This window comes from Coffea arabica, chromosome 5e (genome assembly GCF_036785885.1).
Source record: "Coffea arabica cultivar ET-39 chromosome 5e, Coffea Arabica ET-39 HiFi, whole genome shotgun sequence".
Taxonomy (NCBI): Eukaryota; Viridiplantae; Streptophyta; class Magnoliopsida; order Gentianales; family Rubiaceae; genus Coffea; species Coffea arabica.
In genome coordinates, this window is record NC_092318.1 from 50,393,410 (window position 1) to 50,411,808 (window position 18,399).

General features: G+C 37.8%; 4 protein-coding genes and 1 long non-coding RNA gene across 5 annotated transcripts; 2 read left to right on the forward strand and 3 right to left on the reverse strand.

The window, feature by feature from the left end:
• Positions 1-610: 610 nt before the first annotated feature.
• LOC113688246 (solanesyl diphosphate synthase 1, chloroplastic-like) lies at positions 611-4,640 on the reverse strand. The gene is made up of 6 exons (XM_072049066.1): positions 4,125-4,640; positions 3,814-3,938; positions 2,604-2,731; positions 2,417-2,520; positions 1,818-1,945; positions 611-1,647 (listed from the first exon to the last, which is right to left on the reverse strand). The coding sequence occupies exons 1-6, from the start codon at positions 4,354-4,356 to the stop codon at positions 1,099-1,101; spliced, it is 1,266 nt and encodes a 421-aa protein (XP_071905167.1). The 5' UTR covers positions 4,357-4,640; the 3' UTR covers positions 611-1,098.
• Positions 4,641-5,943: 1,303 nt separating this feature from the next.
• Positions 5,944-7,466, reverse strand: LOC113687741 (major pollen allergen Ole e 10). Its single transcript, XM_027205280.2, has 4 exons — positions 7,334-7,466; positions 6,834-6,862; positions 6,505-6,739; positions 5,944-6,175 (listed from the first exon to the last, which is right to left on the reverse strand). The coding sequence occupies exons 1-4, from the start codon at positions 7,383-7,385 to the stop codon at positions 6,150-6,152; spliced, it is 342 nt and encodes a 113-aa protein (XP_027061081.1). The 5' UTR covers positions 7,386-7,466; the 3' UTR covers positions 5,944-6,149.
• A 1,442-nt stretch (positions 7,467-8,908) lies between these two features.
• Positions 8,909-11,446, forward strand: LOC113688549 (fatty-acid-binding protein 3, chloroplastic). Its single transcript, XM_072049067.1, has 5 exons — positions 8,909-9,217; positions 10,213-10,318; positions 10,458-10,612; positions 10,717-10,931; positions 11,093-11,446. The coding sequence occupies exons 1-5, from the start codon at positions 9,004-9,006 to the stop codon at positions 11,210-11,212; spliced, it is 810 nt and encodes a 269-aa protein (XP_071905168.1). The 5' UTR covers positions 8,909-9,003; the 3' UTR covers positions 11,213-11,446.
• On the reverse strand, positions 11,249-16,014 carry LOC113688548 (receptor-like serine/threonine-protein kinase At1g78530). Its single transcript, XM_027206391.2, has 5 exons — positions 13,208-16,014; positions 12,781-13,119; positions 12,382-12,636; positions 12,139-12,272; positions 11,249-11,657 (listed from the first exon to the last, which is right to left on the reverse strand). The coding sequence occupies exons 1-5, from the start codon at positions 13,341-13,343 to the stop codon at positions 11,439-11,441; spliced, it is 1,083 nt and encodes a 360-aa protein (XP_027062192.1). The 5' UTR covers positions 13,344-16,014; the 3' UTR covers positions 11,249-11,438.
• Positions 16,015-16,887: 873 nt separating this feature from the next.
• LOC113743282 (uncharacterized) lies at positions 16,888-18,035 on the forward strand. The gene is made up of 2 exons (XR_003461070.2): positions 16,888-17,679; positions 17,800-18,035. It is a non-coding gene; the product is annotated as an uncharacterized lncRNA (long non-coding RNA).
• The last annotated feature ends 364 nt before the right edge of the window (positions 18,036-18,399 follow it).

Sequence of the window (18,399 nt, forward strand, 5' to 3'; positions counted from 1 at the left end):
GTTATTTTGGACTGCAAAGATTTATATTCTTAGATAGTGTTCTTATCTTTTTAGCAGCAATCTCTTTATTGTTCATTTACAGGCTTCACTCGTCGTTTTTGTATCTTGGATATGCATCCAATGGTTCTTTATTGTTGTTTTTTTTTTTTTTTTTTTTTTTTTGTCGACGAAGTGGGTGTCCGGGTCAATTCCGTAAAGGCGGCCCGACTAATCCCACTCCAGCTCGGCCCGACGCCCCAATCAGACCTAGCACGTTAAATGCACGGCGGAACTGGTGTTGCTGCGGAGGTTCGATCCCAGGACCTGACGGTGCCGAGGAAGAGGCGCCAACCACCAGCCTATTCACGTGACGGTTCTTTATTGTTGTTAATCGATGAGTTTTGGTTCTTTTCTGTTGTTAATCAATGAGCATTAACAGGAGATATGGATGTTTAGAATTTGTAATAGAAAATGATGAAAAAATCAATAGAAAACAAAAAATGATAAAAGATGCAAATAGTCTTCTTCGGTATCAAAACTTGAGTAACTGGAAAGTCATAAAATTTCAACATACAAACTTGGTTTAAAATTTGCAAGATCATATGGTAACAAATTTCAAAGAAGATCAACATAGTTAACAAGAATTCCATTGGCTGAGGCAGGATAATGTACTTGTACTTTAGCGAGATGAAAGTTCCAAGTTTAAATTCACTGCTGTCTAATTGAGATACATAGCCTATACCTTTCTCCTAACAAGAGGGACGAGGGGAAAAGGTGAAGAAATAAACAGTGAACAATGGACTCAGAAAGAGTGTTGCTGAGTATTAAGTATGAGGCTACCCTTTAGCGTACAATCACAAGGCAATTTCAGATCAGTCTGCCCGCCAATATGCCCCCAAGAAAGTGGAACTCGCTGGAATAAGAGCTCAAGTGATGGCTGGGAATCTTTTACAGCATACAACAGCTTCTCCTTGATAAAATCTATTCAACGGAGAAGCAACCAGCAGTCAAAACAGGATCCTCCTTGACCACCCCTTCACTTGGCTCGAACAAATTCCCGTAAAGAATGTAGAAGACAAGACGTCTAGATTTAGCCTTTAGTGTCAAAGATATATCCATTTATGCAATACGTTTAAGATTGTATTTTACAAATTCCTCCAGAGCAAGTCGGTAGGGACTAGACGGTAGGCATTGCAGATTTTGGATTGCGAGATCGCCTTTCTCTTTTGCCAACTCTTGTGCTCTCTCAATGCCTCCAGAGCTCTTTACCACATTAATGGCTTCCTCGAGAGATCCAGCTTCACAAAATTCAGATTCAATCATATCCCTTAGTTTTGACTCTTTCTCCAGTGCAAAAATTACTGGAGCAGTCAGATTTCCTTTTGCCAAGTCACTTCCTGCTGGTTTCCCCAGCTGCTCAGCAGATTGAGTAAAGTCCAATACATCATCAACAACTTGAAAGGATAGACCGAGGTTCTTGCCATATTGGTACATACTCTCACAAGCATCACTGTCAACCCCACTAAAAATGGCTGCACCTTTGGTGCTTGCAGAAATCAAGGAGGCTGTTTTGTAGTAACTCTTGATTAAGTACTCGTCAAGTTCAACATCACAGTCAAATAAGCTGGATGCCTGCTTTATTTCACCGCTTGCAAAGTCTTTAATAACCTGCCATAAAAGCCTCACTTAAGAGATGAGAAGAGCTTGAAGCATATGGTATTTAGATAAAGATCTTCACATGACCATGCAAGTCACAGACTATGTTCCAGAAGCTGGTGCTTGATTGACTCCTATTGTATGGTTACCAACTTTTAAATGGTCAACCGGATTTTATTTACCTGACTGATGAGCTTGATGACCTCAATGTTCTCAAGGTTAGCCAGGTACCATGATGATTGTGCAAACATGAAATCTCCAGCCAGCACAGCCACTCTAGTACCATATAATTGATGAACAGTTTCCTTCCCTGCAAAATATTTGTACATCTGAGAGGTTGTGGAAAAAGGGATGTATGAAATTTTGACAAGAAATAACCCCTATATCGGATGTTTATTTAATCATCGATATTAATGAAATACCACCAGAGAGTTTAAGTAGAACAAGTAATCCAGATTGACAATGTAGTTCTAAGTAGGAGTTGCAGAGACGACATAGACAGCTCCCTTTATTCTTGTATTAACAATGGATGTGCTACTGTACGAGGTCCTAAGCATTCAACTTCAGCAGCAGAAGCTCATAGGACTAGTGAGCAAAGCTCACTATACATAACCTACTGCAGCTTTCTCTTTGTGTACAGCAAAAAGTGGTTTATACTCTTTAGAAGGTTGCGCGGGAACAAAAGGAAGATAAAATAGAACCAGAATTGTGTACTTTAAGTGAAGATATTTGCACCAAACCAGAAAAACTATCATTCCATACAGGCAATAATTTAACCTACCTCTTCTCATGTCACTTTCATCTAACACATCATCATGAATCAAACTTGCCGTGTGGATCATTTCAATGATCTCAGCCAATCGTTTGTGTTCTTTGGTAAGATCTCTAAACAAGAAAAGTGTGAATGAGTTTCATAAAACAATTTAACAGGATGAATGCTTTAACAGAAACAACCACATGAAGCTCACTTCAAACCAGCAATTTCAGCAGTGGCTCGTGACACTAAGAAAACTAGTGCAGGTCTCATCCTCTTGCCACCAGCACCAAAAATCTGCTTTGCAGCTGCCATCAAGACGGGGTTTTCTGCACCAACAATCTAAAAAACGACTCACATCAGAAAACAGTAATAATGAAGACAATGTAAGATGTCAAGGAAAACTTCATCTGCTAGTGCAAAACAAATTAGAACTTGAAGCACAACAGACAAAAAGAGATTGCTTAAATTACATCATTCATAATATGGGACAAGCCATACTAGAAATAAATTTGATCTGAAGACCACAAATTAAAGAAGGAAAAAAAGACTAGCTTTAATTTCTCAGACAAGATGTCATGATGGAAGAATGGTTTTACAGCAGAAAATAAAGCACAACTACTGAATATTTGCTAGTTGACATGTACTACCAACGTCTGGAATTATAATTTAACAGCGACAATGAACTTTAACTCTGTCTGACTTGAAGCTAGAAAAGCTCATTTGATCTGCAGTTCTGAAAACTACAAATACACAATCCAATAGCCACTGTAATCAGTTCGCCCACTTCTGTAATAACAGCAGCAATAATGCCAGTAATCTAACTGTCCAAATTCATGCCACAAATGCCACAGATCGTTACATCATACTCGGCTCAACATCTATATATTAGTCAATGTCCTAGTGGCTAGTAGCTCTGGTGGATAGTAACAGTGCCATAAATGGGAATCACATCAGATTCACCTCAACTAAGAATAACTGCTTGGAGCTCATCACGGTGCTAAGTAATCCTGCAATCTCCAAAGCTAAGGTCATGATGGACATGCTTTCCACCAATAGCACTGCTTTCCCAACAATTTGAACACGCGATTCTCATAAGCAATTGGCTTCTTTTCAACTATCAAACACAATTTCTACCAGTGCTTATCTGACATCACAATTTCTTCATGATCACTATAACAACTTGTAACCTTCACTTTCGCAAGAATCTTATCATCCTATCCATCATATATCTTTCTTTTCGTTGCCACCATACAGACGTACTACAACTATAGCAGCTATAAATTCTACAAAACTACAACTTGAAAATTGATTCTCACGAATACTGTCATAACGATAACTTGCTAGGAAATGCGTGCAGAATAACGTCGTCAAAATATGAAATTTGAAATTTAAGTAAACAAGAGTCTACATAGGGCACTCACTGAAAGTAAATTTTTGTTCAATGTTTGAAGATCATCAGCAACAGCTTCAAACAAGTGTGGAAGTGAAATAGGGCTTGTCGACTCTCTCATCAAATCCAATGCTGGAGGAGGACCTGGAACTACGCCTGCAGTAAGATCGTAATTAAATTAAGCCATAGTCCCTAGAAGTTTTTGTGTGTGTGTGTGTGTTGTTGGGGGGTGGGGGGGGGGGGGGTGTGTCGGTGGGTGGGTGGGCACAGTATTTCAATACACAAACAATTTGTTAATGGACTACCACTTCATTAGCCTAGTCAAGAAAGAGAAACACGTACCACCGAGTAAAGCCTCCGGGGTCTTAGTTGAGAAGACACGGCACCGGCCAACATCCCGGCGGCAACACTGCAATTTCCGAGCTTTATAGCCTCTATGGACACTTCTAAGCAATCCCTTTTTAGAATCCTTTACATGGAGCCTGTCAAATGATGAACTGGAAAAGCAACCACAAGCCACAAAATCCAACCTTGTCCTCACAAATTCAAGATTATGGCATGTCATTGACATCATCCTCAGCTCAATTTACTTGCTAAAACCACAAAATGTCCCCCAGAAATCAAGAACCCACTCCAGGGAATTGCTCAAATCATCATCTTCCCCAGACAAAAATCATCCTCAACTTAAGCAAGTTGAATACTTTGAATTGACCCGAGGCAGAAAAGAACTGATTTTGTTGTCAATTTGGCATTAAAGTTGGTATCTTTTTTGTTTTGAGAAAGAAGAGGAGTTGAAGTTGAAGTGGAAGTACGAAGTACAATCCAAAATTAGAGATGGGATTCGTGTTTTGCAAAAACACCAATGAATTGAGTGGATGAAATAATAATACCACAAAAAAATTGTTGCATTTGAATTTCTTGCACCCTTTAATTCTTTTTAGCGTTTCGTCTTTTCCTTTTGCCCTTTTGGACATAAAATTGAGATTACACGGATGTTAAAAGGTGGAGGCTGATGTTTGACAGTTTGAGGATACAAGACAGGAGGGAAATTGAGAGGCAATGAAAGGGGGAAAGATTGTGGACCTTATCTAAGCAAGTTTTAGTTTTGTGTCCCATGGCAATTGCTGACCTGTTGGTCTCACCAGAGCCAAGTACTAGCACAGTATCATTTGCTCATCTGATACCAAGATTCTGCCATGTGTGTGATTTCCATTGACCCATTTTTTAACTGGCTTGGCATGATGTGATTAAGTAAAAGTTACGTAGTTCAAGTATCATTACACAGTAATTACAAGAAAAGATTATCATTTTAGAAAGAAAAACATAAGTATCTTAATGATGAACGTCTAGAATAGCTCCTTTTAGAGGTAGACTCCTCCACCGAAATTGATATTGGAACTCATCTAATTAAAAGAACATATGATAACATCCCAGATTTGCTGATAAGCTTTTTGCCTGATTTAGTCCCATGTCCAACTAATTTATTGGACTCTCTTGTTGTGTAAGCATAGTAATGCGATGATTTACCTTCCTTTACTTTTGCAGTGAACTTTAAAAAAAATGTAAATAAATAGAGTGTAGCTTTCTTATGTGCTAAAATAAAAAAGTAGACTTCTCCTCTAGCTAGATTCGTGACATTTCACTAGTAATAACATTAATTAAAAAAAAAAGAGAAAATTGGTGAATTTTAAGATTTTTATATTCGTATCTATCATTTAGGTATATTTGTTTTTAAATTTGCTTTTTGCTGGTGAGCTCGTCACATAATTTTTGTATGAGGGACGTGCCTTTGTGTTTAGATGCAAAACCCTTTGGAATTTTGTAGAAAGCTTGTGAATATTTCAACAGCAGTAATCGTGTTTAGAATAGGGTAAATCAGTAGAAGTGAAAAACAAGTGAAACAAAAAAAAAAAAAAAAAAAAAAAAACAAGTGAAACAGAATTAGGTATCGTACTGAAGGTGTCACAGTCTCGAGTTGCAGAAAACATTATTGCGATGAGACAATTGATTAACTCATTTCTATAATTGTACTGGATGATGTAAAATAATTTTTTTGTTTGGTTTTTTAATTCTTGGAAATAGACAAACCCATTTTATATCGTCTCCGTGAAGTTGAACTATCAACTTGAAAGATGCCTACTAAAATTTTGGTTCTCATAACTGCAAGGCAATAATAAATCAATAATCGTCGACCTTTTCCTCTCTCTTTTTTTTTTCTCGCTTAGTTAAATAAATCATCACAGAAATGATTGGGCTCTGTGCTTTTCACATAATGAATCAAGTTCTTGAAACATTTTTCATGATTAGCAGCAAAAGCATTACAAGAATCGACTATAGTGTTCTTCCTCCTCAGTCATATCCCAACTTTCACTCATAGATGCAGTTGCCATAACCTGCAAATCCAAACGAAAACAAATAAATGTATATATATATATATATATTTAAAAAACACTACAATGAGCCCAGGTTTTAATGACTGCAGTATTATCAGATTTAAGATACAAGCAAAGTTCAGTTTTTTTTTTTTACTGCCCATGTGGTCAAAACCATTTTCAACAATCAAGCATTGTAGTTTATGCTAGTTGATATACTAGTCAATGCTAGAGATCAGGAGGGATGTTTTTCAGATGTACTAAACTTTATTGTAGCTGTGTAAGACTAAGAGTATATATTTAGTGCAATGAAAAGTTGTTGAATGTTTGAGGTATGCTGCAGAACTTACTTGGATCAGAAATGACAATGAGACCAGAGTTACCAAAATAGCAATTCCAATGGTTCCTGCCCCTGGATTGGTAATAGAGATTCATGGCTATGGAAGCATGATTTATGAGACTATCTGGAGAGGAACATGGGCAACCCTTCTGCAGAATCCTGCAATCTACCTGAGAGCAAGCGTAATTTATATTGTTTAATAGAGCTGCCTGATCTGATGAAGGTTTAGCCACGCACCAAGTTTTCTGCAATGAAGGAATGAATGCAAGATATCAGCATAAACAATACAGAAGATGCTAGGCCTCCTTCAGTTAATTGTTTGATTGATCTTAGTGTTACCTGTCCATTCACAATTGATGAATTGCAAACTGCAAGAGCAAAAAATACAATTAGCAAATGCAAATCTCATCCTTAGCCATTTAACTTTAGAATTCAGTGTTAACTTCCTAACCCAAACCAACTCCACACAAGGCCGGTTACATAATCAGGTAATAAAGATGCTGATAAAACAATCCCAAGCCAAATCCGAAATATGTTAAGGCATCATAAAAGTAGAAAAAGATGCAATACATCATCTTTCCAATAAGAGACAAAAGAGGAAAATGTTGGATTGACTTTGTGGTAAAAATGCAAAAAGGGGTGCTTTTGAATCAAGTATTGCAAGATACTTCAGCACAAACAGGACTCGAGCCCTTTGTCATCAGCCGAAATGATGTGTGCTGGGAAAGCAGCTACAATGTAGTACATCATACGGTAAGATATAAATGAGCTTTTTCACTTGTGAATGTGTATATCAAAGATCACTTGAGAACTGCTGCTGAAATCTAGGAGATACATACCTGAAATCAATGACAAGAGCAGGAAGAAAAGTGCGATAGCTGCTTTAGCCATACTGGTATTGAAACAGCAACAGAAAGAAAAGTGACTGTCAAGGCCTGTAGGTTTCACTGAAAAAATAGAGTGACAGCAAGATCTTTTTAAGGAGAAGAAAAGGCAGCTGAGAGCTAATTAACGGCTATATTCACTTTAGGAGCCGTTACCTACGGAATAATGGATTGTGGTGGAAATGGGACCAGAAAAGTACCATCTGAGAGGACCAATATGCAATGTGACTGCTGACTCTTTAATGTTGCCACTTTTCAGTTACTGTGACTTTCCATCTTTGCAGCATTTGCTCATTACAAGTCATCAAATTATATTGATGAGGAGGAGCTGAATTTTTGGTAAAAATTCTTCTTGTGTTATTGATCACATTGTAACAACTAAATGGTTATAAGATAATTTAAAATCTGCAAAAAAAAAAAAAAAAATTCCGATTACGAATTTGGGCTTTTTATTTGTTGGGCACATTTTAAGAATCAGAGAAACAAAAGACAAAATCTTACAGATGTCTTTGTTGAACATGATGATCCTGTATAACCTTTCTTGATTCTTTTCCTCAAGTAGTTGATATGGTGTAGCTGGTGTAACCGAATATTTTCCTTCAAAAAGGAAAAGATGATTGATTTTTTCCCCATATAAAGAAAGAAAAGTTGAAAGGGGGAAGGGAAAAAGGACGGATCTTGTCTATACTATATACTTCACTGGCTCTTTTAATCCAAGACAGATGTCACAGATCATGTTAGTGGACACCACCAAGAAAGCACTACTGCTTCCCTTATTTCTAAAAAGTCGATTTATTTCGAGGAAATCAAGACAGATCTTGGGTACCAAATGCATCTTAAAGCTAGATTCAGGAACCAAACTGCATCTAGATTCCCCGTCCTTTGTCTAAGTAGCCCAGTAAAGGATTTTGTTTCTCTTGATTCTTGAACTTTTTAATTGTTTGCAACTTCTTGGAATATTTTGTCTAGGCACTTCGCAGACAATGCTGGAGGCCTGAACTCCTCCAAGTCCAAGACTGCAATTCTCAAGAGAAACTGGGATCCGCAACAAACGAATGAAATTTGAGTAGTTCAACTACTTGTCCCTCCAGCTGAGCATTTGTTAATTGTACAATAACAATTACTTACTTTGACTTTTCTACTGTTACAACACTTTTACTAAGCTATTCATCGAATGGATAATTGCGTAGTGATTTGCGGACAGTGCTTGTAGCTTGTCGGCAACTCACCAGCAACTGATGACCATCTTAAGTACTATCAAAATGCCCTCCAATATCAGTAATCTTCTTTCACCAATAATTGCATATATTGCCAAAATCTAGTTCAATTTGTAAAATTACTGCAAATTTCATAGCTTGGCATTCTCATGTCTCAGGCGACAACTGTCCCTTCTGTCTGATGTAAAAGCCCCACTTTTAGGATTTATGGCTCTGTTGTTTTATGACGATGGCCTTATCAATAAGCCAGCAAAATCTATGGGACCCAAATATTCGATGCATCTGACCTGCATTTTTTTTTTTCCCATCATTGGCTTTGCAATAGTATTATCATTATGGCTGTTACAAGAGTAGCTAGACTATGTATTATACCCGCAGAAGAATTACATTCCAGTTGTATTTTAGAAAATGGCTGCTGTAGCAGCAATTGCCCCTAACCTTTGGCGTTTATCACCAGCCAAAATCAAGTGCGATAGCACCCCTTGCGTCAGTCCAAGAACAGAATCAGCACTGAAACGGGAAAACCATCATCTCTTATCCAGATTTTGTACCCATCTTTCTATTCAGAAACATGGCAGTTTTCACTCTCACTTCTCACTCAAAGCTGCTTCATCTTCTTCAGGTAAACTAATTATTCGTGGGCACTACTTAGATTCTTTCTTGAATACAGCTTTTGTTTTCTTACCGTAATACTTCATCTCCTTTCTTGATCTTTCCGCTTCTTTCCAAGAATTCTGTCTGGATAAGAATTGAGAAATGCAACTCGAATTTATTCTTGATTGACGAAATCAAAAGCTGCTAAAAAGAACTGAAAACAGGAAGTAGGTAAGTAGAAAAGTAAAGTGGTCTATCTGGGAGTCAAGTCTTGGATTAGCTATAGATTGTGAGGTATGTAAAACCGCCAGTAGAATGGGTAGGTGACTAGCAAAACTGAGACTCGAGAAGATAAGAATGGATTATTGTCTGTGCTGCCAAAGCGTGCGGGACGATGGTAGCTTGGTTGAAGCACAGCATGTGCTTTCAAACAGCCAGTGCACAACAGACTAAAAGAAGAATGTCATAGGCAATCACCAAAAATTGGAGGAAAGAATACATTTTGGTGTTTTGAGGAAAGAAAGGAGAAGTGACCTGGCATTTTGAAGTCTTAAAATGTGTCTCTACTAACAATGCATAATTTACCGAGAGACTGCCAGAATTTTTGTTTCTTTTGGACCTTTTTTTAGTAGAAGGGAAAGGGGTGGGGCGGTGGGGGAACACCTCGCATACTTCTTTCCAATTTCTGTCAGTGACTTTTTAGTCTAAATTCATCACTGTTTTGTGAAATCACAGGAAAAGATATCTTATTTTCCTGTTTTTTCACACTTTGCAAACCCTGAATGTTTTATATGATTCCTGATGATTTATAGCTGGTTGAAAATACCATGTTGATGATATAACATTCATAGAAGATCTTAGTTTACTTACATTAGACATCCTTTAGGAGAGAATGCAGCAGCAAGTTTGCTTACTGCAGAAGATGGGCTATAAATCAAATACAAACGATGAAAATAGGTCATAGCATCATAATGTATCATCCTGCCTGAAATCTGACACTTTTACCATTGAGTTATGCTTTAGTTGAGAGTACAGAGTATACAGAGGAGCCTGCAACAAAAGTAAAGTTCCAAACGTCATTAAGCATTCCAGGCTGCTCCACCTCAATGCCATTAACTGGAACTGGTCAGTTTCTCAAACATCCTTTTAGTGCAAATTAAGGAGCTTGCTGCATGAACTTTGAAATGATTCCATTCAATTTGGGATTGTAGCTGCTGATTGAACAAATTATCTTCTGCAAATATTAAATTTATTGCAATAATGTCAAGATACAGGGAGAAAGTTTTTGCAGTCATTGGTGTCAAGGTGTATGCTGCTGGCCTATATGTGAATCAGTCAATTTTCACTAGGCTAGAGGCCTGGAAAGGGCAGTCTGCTGCAGATCTGCAACAGGATTCAGAATTCTTTGACACAATTTTTCAGGGTAATATTGACTAAAACTGTTTGCATTTATCAAATCTGATTGAACAAGGAAAGAGGGGAGAGGGAGAAGTAAATTAAGAAGCTTATATTGATTGGAAACTGCAGCTCCTTTGGAAAAATCTCTGCAAATTGTTCTGGTGAGAGATGTGGATGGTAAAACATTTTGGGATGCCTTAGATGAAGCCATCTCTCCAAGAATTAAATCGCCTACTCCAGTTGATACCTCTGCTCTTTCTACATTTAGTACTCTGTTTCAAGGGAGGCCTCTTAATAAGGGTACCATTATCTTGTTGACTTGGCTGGACTCTACCAAAATGCTTGTAAGTTGTATGTAGTAAAATTCAATTTTCCTGCATTTCTTTATATGCTGATGGCTTTTTGCTAAAGATGTGTTTCCTCTTTTCTCCTTAGTCTTAAGCTTCTGCTGTGCTATTTTCTTTCTTGTAAACACATCAGCTTGACTCTCTTAAAAAATCTGTAGGTTTCTGTATCAAGTGATGGGTTGCCATCTGGTGTTGACGCAACTATTGAGTCAACAAATGTGATATCAGCTCTTTTTGATGTATTTCTGGGAAGTGATTCAGTTTCTCCTACTCTTTAAGGCTTCAGTGACCAGTGGATTGACGGCATTGCTGAATGGCTGAAGTAAAGAAAACAAGAGAGATTTTCTGCTCAGTTGTTTTCATTCCTGACACTCAATGCTCATCATAGCTTTCTACATGAATGAACTGCTCTAAATCTTGTTTTGTACACTATGAACACTTTGGAAAGAGCATTGCTCCACTAATCTAATAACCAGAAATAAGAACCCTCCATCCTTTGGAAAGTTAGGCAATTGGCATTTCTTGCAAATCTGGTACGAATTGGTATGACTTTACTTGCTCTAGCATCTTGACAATTTCTGACATGGTAGGTCTCTTGGATGGCTCTGGTTCGAGGCACATCATTGCAATACTGAATACCTGGTTGACCTCTTCAACATGATAATCTTCTAACCTTCTGTCAATTACATATCCCTCCCTCTTCTCTTCAACAACTGCCTTTACCTGTAAAAGTGTGATATTGATATCAGTTATAAGGTAAATTTTCTCCAAACTCACAATTACTGGTATCTCAAACTTCAGAAGAGAGTCTATGATGAGAGACAGAGACAGGTTTATCATGTTTGTTTACCCGCTTGAATTCACTTAACAAATCATAAAACACAGAACAGTTAAAAGTCATACTACTGAGATCAGTATACCAAACATAACAGGTATATGCAATCTTAGTTTTCATAGAAGATTCCACTCTTGGTCGCATATGAGCATGTTAGTATCCGAATCACAAAGTGGGTGTTGGACCATCCTTTAAAAGTACCAGATGTTTTGTGATTACTTGTGATATGGTTCAATTCAAGGATATGTTCATGCACTGCAGCCTGTCAACTGAAGGTTCCCTTGTATGTAGTCGATAAGGGTCCTTCAGATTATCCTGTAAAAATAATATGCTAAAGGATTGGTGTTTAACATTTGATTCAAACTTTACCCAGGTTACGAGCTTCGTTCCCTCCTCGATGAATGTTTCATCATTTGGCTTTTTCCCTGTAAGAAGTTCCAGTAGAACTACACCGAAGCTATAGACATCTCCCTTTATGGTTGCTCTTCCTGTGTCAAAATATTCTGCAAAAGAGCATAAACTAGTAGTATAATTTTTTAAGTAGCACAAAATGCAGAAAAATTTCTGCTCTAACGTACGAGCAAGGAAAAATTAAAGCCAAATCTAGCATACCAGGAGCCAGATATCCAAATGTTCCAGCAACTAGTGTTGAAACATGAGTCTTATCAGGTTCCATCAATTTGGCTAATCCAAAATCAGATACTCGAGCCTCCAAATTCTGATCCAGCAATATATTGCTCGTTTTGATATCTCTATGTATAATGTGCGGTATACAATCATGATGAAGGTATGCCAGCCCTCTTGCAGCTCCTACTGCTATTTTGTACCTTGAAGTCCAGTCCAGAACCCTCTCGTTCGAAGATTTTCCTGCTCATTGAGTCATGATCTATAAGGCTAAATCAAGGACATTCAGAACTAACATTCAAGGACAAATTCATGCACAGTTGATTATTCTCAAGTTGTTTTGTTTTGCAGCAGTTGATTAAGCTGAAAATGGATGCAAATTTATACCATATAGCAGTCCATCCAGACTTCCATTAGGCATGAGCTCGTAGATGAGAAGATTATAGTTGGGAGCAGTATAATATCCGTGAAGAGTAACTATATTCCGATGCTTAATGTCCGCCATTGCCTCTAATTCTCTCTCGAAGCCTCGATCTTGTTCTGCACTTATCCTGTTGAGTCTTTTTACTGCAAAAGATACAGAATCATTTATGGACAGTTTGTAAACTGTCCCATAACCTCCTGATCCAATAATGTCCTTGTTGCTCAATTTCATGGTCTTGTTCAAGAACATATTAGTCTTTAGAGCTTTCATCTTCGGTGAACTGAACAAGACAAGTTTCCCACCTGCGTGCTCAGACATTAAAAGATGACCTTAGTACAAATTCAGGAGAACTAACCAGCAAAAAATAGTGCACTGGAATTAATATCTTACCTGAAAAACTGTCTTGAACAAGCATTTGTTTTCTCTTCCAGCGACGGTAGCAAAGAGTTGCTATAATTAGCTTTGAAGCAACAAAAGCGAGTACACATATTGTGATATACAATGCTAAGAAGTTGGCATTTGCCATTTAGCTAGTCCTTTTGGGCTTGTTCTTGATCAATGATAAATAATCAAGAGAAAAGAGTTCTAAAGAATCTTGCTGACGCTGGGTAAAAATCTCTTAGTAAGGGCTATAAGAAATAATCTGGAAGAATACCGTATCATCCAAAGACTGGTTTCGACCTGGTCATATTCACATCTGAATTGTCACTATTGCACTGAAACAGGGAACACTGGAGCTTGCTTGATTAGTTGAACTTTGACGAAAGAATTATAGATGTTTCAAGTGAAGTGATACTGTTGAGATTAGTAGTTTGACAATTCTAGATCAGAACAGTTTAGCAGAGTGAAGGGGACCAACACTGGTACACTTTTTTTGACATTTGAATCGCTTTTTCTTGGAATTTATGCGCACACGAGATGCCTGATTAATCAATCTGGTGATTGGGATTCAGAAATGAAAATTTGGGTAGTGATTTGCTGAGGACTTATTGGAAGAGCCATGAACCACGACAGCTCATTTGGACTCAATAATTCATGGATTTTCACGTACGACTTGGTAACATTTCCCATGATGCTGGATCTAAGTAACTAAATGCCAACCGACATCCAAAATTGTGGGCTTGAAAGTGGTCGGTTTGCTTTTCGAGGAATATTACTATTAAAAACTCAACCCTGACGGGAATTGTCTGATAAATGCAACCAAAACCAATTAAACCTGGTACAAGAGTGATAATATACTAACTACAGAAAGTTGAAGAAACGATCAAATAAATGAATCATGTGAACACTAACTGTCTTTACTGCATCCATGGATTGTGCACCAGCTGCCTGCTGCCCAGCCGGCCATCCCATTTCCGTGGAAGTTGAGAATTTATCAATCTTTTGTACTTTTACCTTTTCTGGAAACATGCAGCTCCTGATGTGAAAGCAACCAGCCAATTTTCTTGGCTTTCCTCCACAAAAGTCTCTTAAGCTCTACCAACCAAAGCAAGAATCATGTGAATTAAAAGAAAAAAAAAAAAGAAGATCCATACTCATCTGTAATGTGACATAGACATACTCCAAGAATATGGTCATGCACTGCAGTTATTCAATTTCTGGGCTTTCCTCCAAAAAAGTCCATCAAGCTAACCAACCAAAGCAATAATCATGTCAAATATATATATATAAGAGAAATAGATATTCATCTGTAGTGTTATAGACTCCAAGAGTTTATAGTCAGTCGTGCACCGTGACAACTCACAACAATTCCTTTTTTCCTGTGTCAAATTTTCTTCTTCAATGGAATAGATAGAAGAGTTTTTTGTTTGCTTTTTATAAAGTAGGAAAGGGGTAAAATTTAAGAAGCGTGGAACAGAAACGTAAGGGGTATTGATTTCAATATCTTAATTCCTAGAGTTTTAACCTAAATACTGATGATGTTAATTCCAAAGGGGACACCAATTACGAGAAGAAGAAACACATCTACCGCAACCGGAAGGCCACGGATGTCTATCCAAAGTAGAGATAATTATTAAAGAAATCTGATTGTAGCACTTCTAAGAAAACTTCAAGTTTTCAATCAGCTTTTAAATGAAGAGGATTCCAGTTACTCAGAATTTCTAGCTTAAAGAAGATATTCTCATAATTAATGATATGGAAGTGAGGCTTTCATGAGAATATATATTACTGCTGACAAGAAGGTTTTCCATCGTTCAAGAAAACTACATGCAATTGATGCCCTCACTTGAATTTGGCCCTTTAATTTTCTTAACGTATTCAGTAGATAAAAACATACAACTGGAAGACAGACGTTTACTTCCAGTGGATCTTACCTTCCTGCAGTATGACTAATTTGCCTCTTTCATTGTTTCAGTCATTAATTGTTAAAATTGTACACTAATTACTGATGAACGCGTGAACGGATTTTGCAAATGCACATTACAAGGGGAAGTGAAGATGATCGTACTTTTAAAGTCATACAAGTAAAGATGATCGTGACAGGTTAGCAGAACCAAATGTGTATACCATGGGTGGAACCTTCAACCTCAATCAGGTGTGTCTCCGCATGGCGATTCTCTTGCCAAACTTTTCTAAAACTATCGCAACTCTTCAACATCCAATCACCTCTTTTATGGTCATTAAAAACCCATACATATCTCCAAATATTGTCCGTCGTGTATAGTATAGACGAGACATTTTCCCTGGCATCGACCCAATCTGGGAGACCAAAGGGCCACATACCTAGAATGGAATATCCCGTTCACAGTTAGTGTAATGGTCCGATAACCAAAGAGCCAAAGCCCTTGAACCCCCGCCAAGCAGAGGCAACAATTCAAGGGATCCATGCGCAGGGTCATAAGCCACTTGCTTGTGAGATAGTCGATCTTTCCAAAATACGACATTTCCAAGCACAATAGTTGTTGCGCAATCAATTTCCAAAGCAGATAGAGGTTCAATAGTAAGAGAAGCCGCCTTCCATTTACCACTCCAAAAAGAAAATGTTCTACCTCTAGTAGTGTGGTCGATGCCTTAGGCCTTAGGGTCTAACACCCCTAGGTAACGGAGGCAGAGAGACTTGGGGTGAGGCGGAGGTAGAGACTTGGGGTCGAGCTCGAGTAATACTATATTTGAGCTCAGCTCGAACAGTGCTGGCATCCTACTTGACTAGAGTTTGAGCTCGATCAAGTTGGGAAATAGAGAATTGAACTCGACTCGAAAAAAATGTTAAAAAACTTTTTAACATTTAATTGAGAGGGTTATGTTTAAAAAACCCTAACCCTCTCAATTATAAATCGCCCTCTCAACTCATATTTTTACTCACTCTACATCCTTTTCCGTAAGGCTGTAAACGAGTCGAGTCAAGTCGAACTTTGATCTAATCAAATAGAGTCTTGATTTAGTTTTATCAAGCTCAAACTCGATGAGTTGCCAATTTAAAGCTCGAGCTCGACTCGAATTCGAGTTGAGTTCAAACTTGAGCTCGTGTTCGAGCTCGAAAAAATTTTAAAAAAATTTATTTTTAAAAAATAAATAAAATAATATTTTTTGCTTAATAAATAATAAAATATCGGAAATATATATGTAATTTTACTATTAAAATAAAAAATATATATACTCGAACTCGCTAACTTAATATTTTTGAACTCGAGTTCGATTTAACCAACTTAAACTCGAACTCGATGTCGATATTGATCGAACTTGAATTGAGCTTTGATTTGAGTCACTCACGAGCGAGTCGATTCGTTTGCAGTCCTATTTTCCCGAACCATTGTATCATTTTCTAGACCTTTTTAACCAAATTCAAGGGTAAAATCATGATTAATGGAAAAATCAAATTTAAGGTGTACATTGCACAAAATTCTACCATCTTTACAATTTTTTTCATAAATAGCCATTCAAGATATCTTTTAAAATAGGACAAAAAACCTCTGCGGCCATTAAACTATTGGCGAGATCATGTTTTGGCCATCGAACTATTTTTTGTCAATAATTGACCACTAAACAATTTAATCCGTTAATTCGTGACCATTTCGTCGTTAATTGCTCTTAAGTTCTGAAATTAGCATTACACGTCGTGACCATTTCGTCGTTAATTGCTCTTAAGTTCTGAAATTAGCATTACACGTGACAATGTCCGGGCAATTTTGTCCAGCAATTTACTGACCCTAAAAGTCCAATACGGCTAATTTCAGAAATGTAGAGGAGTTGATGGACCTTCAGCATCTTCCACCGAGTCGCCAGCCAAACCCCAAGTCGCATCCCTCAGCGTTCCTCGCACCGCTGCCAGAGGAACCGCCACCACCCGCCGGAAGGCCACCGTGACGGTCCAAGAAGATGAATCCGAAACTACTTCACACCCTTCCACCAGGACTCGCCGTTCAACCAGAGGACTGCCGGTTGCTGCAGCCGGAGGAGACGTCCCCAAACTCCGCTCCCGCCTAAGCAAATGAAAGATACGCTTGCCTGCTTGCTTCGAAGAAAAGTTGATATCTAATGCTTTCAAGCTGCAAAAGGTGAAGCATCGAAGCAAAGCAAACCAAACTGCCCCAAAATTCCCTAAAAAAGATTCTTGCCACTTATAACTAATCTGATGTACATGAGATATTTGATATATTGTTTGGGAGGGTGTCCTGAAATATTGGAGATTTAATTTTGAGAAGGGAGCCCAAGCTCAAGAGTTCAAGACTCCGACTTTCTCTATTTCTCTCCCATACGGCACTAGCTGTTGCCTGGAACTAGAAGATATGGGCACTTTGAGTACCAGTCCTCTGCTTCTAAAAGACCCAAGGCCTTCTTCACTCTACAGAGAACACCGAAGCTCTGTTCTTGTGTACACAACAAGAAGAAGAAAATCCAAGAAAAGCCAATCCTTGAACCCTGTAAGTCTTACCACTATCACGTTCTGAATTAAAATTCTTAACTTTATAAACAAAGATCAAAAAGGGGCTCTCTTTCTGTTTTTTTTTTATGTATTTTAATTATGGTGAGTTTTGGATCAGGTTGCCAGGTTATTTGGACCTGCTATTTTTGAAGCATAGAAGTTGCAGGTTGTTTTCTTAGGAGTTGACGAGGAGAAGCACCCAGGACAGCTACCTAGAGCCTATACATTTACGCATAGTGATGTAACCTCAAAGCTCACCGGACAAAATTGCCCCCAACATTGCCACGTGTAATGCTAATTTCAAAACTTAAGAGCAATTAACGACGAAATGGTCACGGGTAACGGATTAAATTGTTTAGTGGCCAATTATTGATAAAAAATAGTTCGATGACCAAAATATGATCTTACCAATAGTTTAATGGCTGCTGAGTTTTTTATCCTTTAAAATAAATTTTAAAACCAATACTCCCACAAAAACCATCAAAAAAACACCCTTTTTAAAAAATTTTTTAAAATAATACTCCCAAAACCCCTAACTCGTATGCCCATTTTTGTTCCTTATTTTTAGGAACATTTAACGATTTAGTAACTATTTATTAGTAATCACATTCATTGCTTTTTTGACTTAATTTGCATCAACTAGAAACCTTACGTCTAAAACATTTCCTTCAACCACAAATTCATACCCTTTAAGTGGGCTATAAATAATACTAGTCAT